General features: G+C 30.3%; 1 protein-coding gene across 2 annotated transcripts; it reads right to left on the bottom strand.

Annotated features, from left to right (window-relative positions):
* Window positions 1-793: 793 nt before the first annotated feature.
* LOC122297488 lies at window positions 794-2,169 on the bottom strand. Of its 2 annotated transcripts, none has more exons than XM_043107556.1 (3): window positions 1,815-2,169; window positions 1,437-1,629; window positions 794-1,332 (listed from the first exon to the last, which is right to left on the bottom strand). In XM_043107556.1, exons 1-3 carry the CDS (start codon window positions 1,947-1,949, stop codon window positions 1,001-1,003), a joined length of 660 nt encoding a protein of 219 aa, XP_042963490.1. In that variant the 5' UTR covers window positions 1,950-2,169; the 3' UTR covers window positions 794-1,000. The 2 variants fall into 2 exon arrangements, with proteins under 2 accessions (XP_042963490.1, XP_042963489.1); XM_043107555.1 differs by having other exon boundaries at window positions 794-1,347; window positions 1,815-2,166.
* Between the last annotated feature and the right edge of the window lie 2,219 nt (window positions 2,170-4,388).

Raw genomic sequence — 4,388 nt, 5'->3', positions numbered from 1 at the left:
CATCTCATTTAAAATTATCATTAATCTTAAAATTCTAATTACAATATTAGAAAAAAAAATTCTAAAAAATATAATAAATTAAGATCGTTGAATATTATTTTTATGTAAAATTTTAAAATAATTATAATAATCAGAGAAAAAAGATGTGTTGCTATATTTTATTACGTTTTTAATTCTTTTATGTTGATCCTGTAATCCTTCAGTATATTTTCAATCAAGTGCCCGTTGGTTGGTGAGCAATGAGCATAAACATTTTAATTACTCAAAGTTAAATTATCTCCTTCATTTAATTATTATAATTTTTTAAAATTTTTATATAAAATATAATATTGAATTTAAATCTCGTTTAAGATGTTTGATTATACAATTTATATGAAATGAAATATTTTAAATAATAATAAATAAAATATTATTATAATATAATTTTTTAATATTAATTTTATATTAAAATTTAAAATATTAAATTATTTATTATATTTTATATAAAAATATAAAAATATTATAATGATTAAATGAGATTATTTAAATTTTAATAAGTAATCCAGACCTTAATCTTTTAAAATTTTAAAATAACAATAATATTAAATAATTATATTATAATAATATTTTATTTAAATTTCTACTAAACCAGACTAAACGGAAATTATGAAATAGTTTTGTAATAATTGTGAGAAAGATTTTGTGTTTTTCCAGCTTTAGGGTATGCGTCACGCAAATGATCATGGAGAGTGTCCAAAAATCATCATCCATTTTGGAGGTTGGCACGAAATCAGCAGCAAAACCATTTCCATCGTTACATGAACAGAAAGTTAAAATTAAATAGTGATTATTGAACACCAGGAATCCATGCATGCAGGATGGCCGGAAATATTAACAGTAGCCCAAAACCATGAAAAGTTAAAGGTCTCAGCCAACAAAATGGACACAAAAACTCATGAACAGAAGGTAAGAACCTTCCCCCAAAATCAGTAGCAATTTATATCCGGCCACTTCAAAGAACCTAATCCATGTTGGTGATTGGAACTGAGACTTTCTTGTAGTCCTTGGAAAGCCATTTGGACTGCATGTAGCTTGCTTTTCTCCAGGGAGGAATGTGGAGGCCCCTCTCTGTGAGTGATTCTTTTGCAGCTTTGCAAAGTAGAGAAATGATTTTCTTAAGCTTTTCTTCAGTCCCAACAAAGACAGAAGGAATGGCATCAGTTAGCTCCAAGTAGGTTGGTGTAGGCCTTACAACTTCAAAATGAGACCTAAAATCCATATCTACAATCAGCCTTTCCGGTTTGCCATCACCATTACTCTCTCCCACCATGACATCAATGTATTCGTAATCACCTGCATATTGCACAACTTAAACAAAGAGCTACATAAGTCAGAACTGAGAGAAAGAAAGAGAGAGAGCGAGAGAGAGAGAGAGAGCAAGATAGAGAGGGAGAGACCTTTGGAGCGACCGAGAGTGCAAACTGAACTGGTTATGCAGAGAGAAGCTTCATAGCCATCCATTTTCAGTCTTGCCACTAACCTTTTCTTCAGAAGATCAGTAGGTTCCCTTGCAATTCCCATTTCCTTTACGTGCACCAATATTTTTTCTAGGACGTCAACCTCAACCTTTGTAGCCCGTCGAATCATCTCCTAACACACCACAAAATGAAAGGGATATCAGACCCCAAAAACAAACAAAATAAGGTAAATTTCGAGTGAAAGAAGACTGAAAACAAGAAAGTAAAAATGTGTGTATGTGTGTGTGTGAGAGAGAGAGAGAGAGAGAGAGAGAGAGAGTGAGAGAGAGAGAGATGTGGAGCTGAGGATAGAGGTACCTGTAAGGTGAGATATGGGTGCTGATCATTGTGAGACATAGTATTTGAAGATGGAGGTGAGATAGGAGAGGCTGACTCTGATTCAATGAAATCTCTGACCATTTGAAGCAGTTCTTCTTCTGATATGCTACCCATATTCCTTCTGTTTCTTCCCAGGAGGTAAGAGACGTTGCGTATAACAAGGCAACAAGCTGCTTTTGTTGCTACTCACTCTCTCTCTCCCACCCTCTCTGCAATGGTATATATATAATCAATTCAGTATAGTGTGGACGAACGTACTGTGCATAAACAGCTTGACGTGGACGAAACGAACGGCCTGAACAAGAGATCTTCAATTGATGTGTGTACAGTGTTTCACTGTACACACTGCATGTACGATGATCTCACATCTTAATGGCATATACGACACCTTGGCCACAAACAATGACGGGGATCGAACTTTTTGATTTCTTGTTTTCACGAGATGGAATACGGCAACTGAGATAAGAAACTTATAAGAGGGATGCTTGAAACAGGACGAGAAATTTGTAAATAATAAGGTAAATGAGAAGGAGCGTCGTGTAATTATTTAAAAATAAATAAATAAATTAATTAATTAATTATTTAAATAAATTAATTTTTAATAAATAATTTTTTTTAAAATAATTATATAATATTTGTGTGCACTTCATAACTGTATAGCTAACATTACTTAAATAATAATGAAATAATATGTAAATAATAGTGAAATAATTTAAATTAATATAATTCATAAGGTTTAAAAAAATAAAAGAGAAAAAAATTGAATAAAAATATTATAAAATTAAGATCTTGTTAAAATATTATTTTTTATCTTATTTTTATTTTAGAATTTGAAAATATTGAATTGTATTTTATGTTTTATTTGAAAATTTAGAAAAACTATAATGATTAGTTAATTATTGAATAAAAAAATTAAAAGATTTCAAATTAAAAAATATTTGTGTTTGAAAAATATTTGAAAATGAAATAATAAGAAATTTTGAGATAAAATGAGATAAAATATGTTTCCTAAACAACTCCTAAGTAAAGTTCTTCTTGGTCAAGAGTGAATTTGTTTAAAAGTAATGCGAGATACAAGTCAATGAAGTCATAAATACATAAATTTTATACTGATCCTTTGGTAAAAAGTGAGTTTCATTTTTCATGGTGAGGTTCACTTCTTTACAAAAGAATTGTGTAAGATTTATCTATTTGAGATTCGTATATGATAATCATATTTATGTATCTTGCATTCAAATAATTAGATTCTAAAAGAAATCAGACTCGAATCTAATCTACGAACCACAAAATATCAATGCTGCCATACATATATAGCTTCGTGGATAAACTCCAAAATCAATAGGAAATCATTCAAGTTCACTAACCCAAATGTCTAGTCCTTTTCTTCTGGAATGGTAATTTACTTTTTCCTCAAAAGAGTGAGGAGGGGTGCAGTAAGTGTAGCTTTCTCTCCTTGGACATAACCATAAAGGTCCGTACTCACTGCAATATGTTTGGTTTAAGCCATAGCCACTAATTTTGGATAGAGCAACCTATCGCTGCAAGCCCACCAAGGTGTTAGTAGCAAAGGCTCCAAAGACTTCAATTCAAATGTTTTACTAAGGCAAGTCATTTCAAATTTGTGAGTTCAGGACAAGAGAGAAAAGAACGATCCCTTAATCTTTACTAACTAGACTACCACTATAGTAGTCTTTTGAGGATAGTAATTGATTAAGAGTTACTGGTATATATTGTGTACCATTGGTACCTAATTTTTGGCAGCCAACTATGACTAGGTGTAGTTAAGAAATGAGCTACTTTCCAAGCAACTTTAGAGTGACAAAAAATATTTTTTATTGAATAATTATATATTTGAAATTTTTTACATTAAACACAATTCATATAGTATAATTTGATTTTAAAAAAATACCATGAAATTAATACTTTCATTTTCTTAATTTTGGGCTTGAATCTCACCCATTTAGGCCATGTATCTTAGCTCTATAGCAATCAAATGATGTTAATGTCTTGATTTAGAGATACCAATTAATTATCATAAAGTAGCCATCATGCATGTGCAAAATGAGAAATAATTTCATTAGAAATGGGAGTTTTTCTCCTTAGCTTTGTAAAGATAAACAAACAAAAATGAGAAAAATAAAATCTGAATAAAATTTATGATAATGATAACAGTGATAATGATAATAATGATACTGATATATATTTATAATGAGTTTATAAATAAATAAACATTAGATTTGTCATCTTCGATCTCTTTATCTATTTATTCAATCCCATAATTAAAGATTTAAAATTTAAAATGTAATTAACAAAATATTAAATACAATTTGAGGATTAAATATAGAAAGATCAATACTCTCTATATGCATAACTTTGGGAGTGGTTGGTAATTTTTGCATTTGACAGGGGCATATTCATCCACTAATCATCAACTGACGTGGAACCTAAAGCTCGTCTCAAACTACTGCCACGTAAACATGCTTGCGTGGAAATGAAATTTCGTATAAAGCATACAAAATTCACTAGCGTCTTTAAAACCACAGCGCGTCGCAC

Source organism: Carya illinoinensis, chromosome 15, assembly GCF_018687715.1.
Source record: "Carya illinoinensis cultivar Pawnee chromosome 15, C.illinoinensisPawnee_v1, whole genome shotgun sequence".
NCBI classification, from domain to species: Eukaryota; Viridiplantae; Streptophyta; class Magnoliopsida; order Fagales; family Juglandaceae; genus Carya; species Carya illinoinensis.
This window is presented reverse-complemented; position numbering and strand designations above follow the sequence as displayed.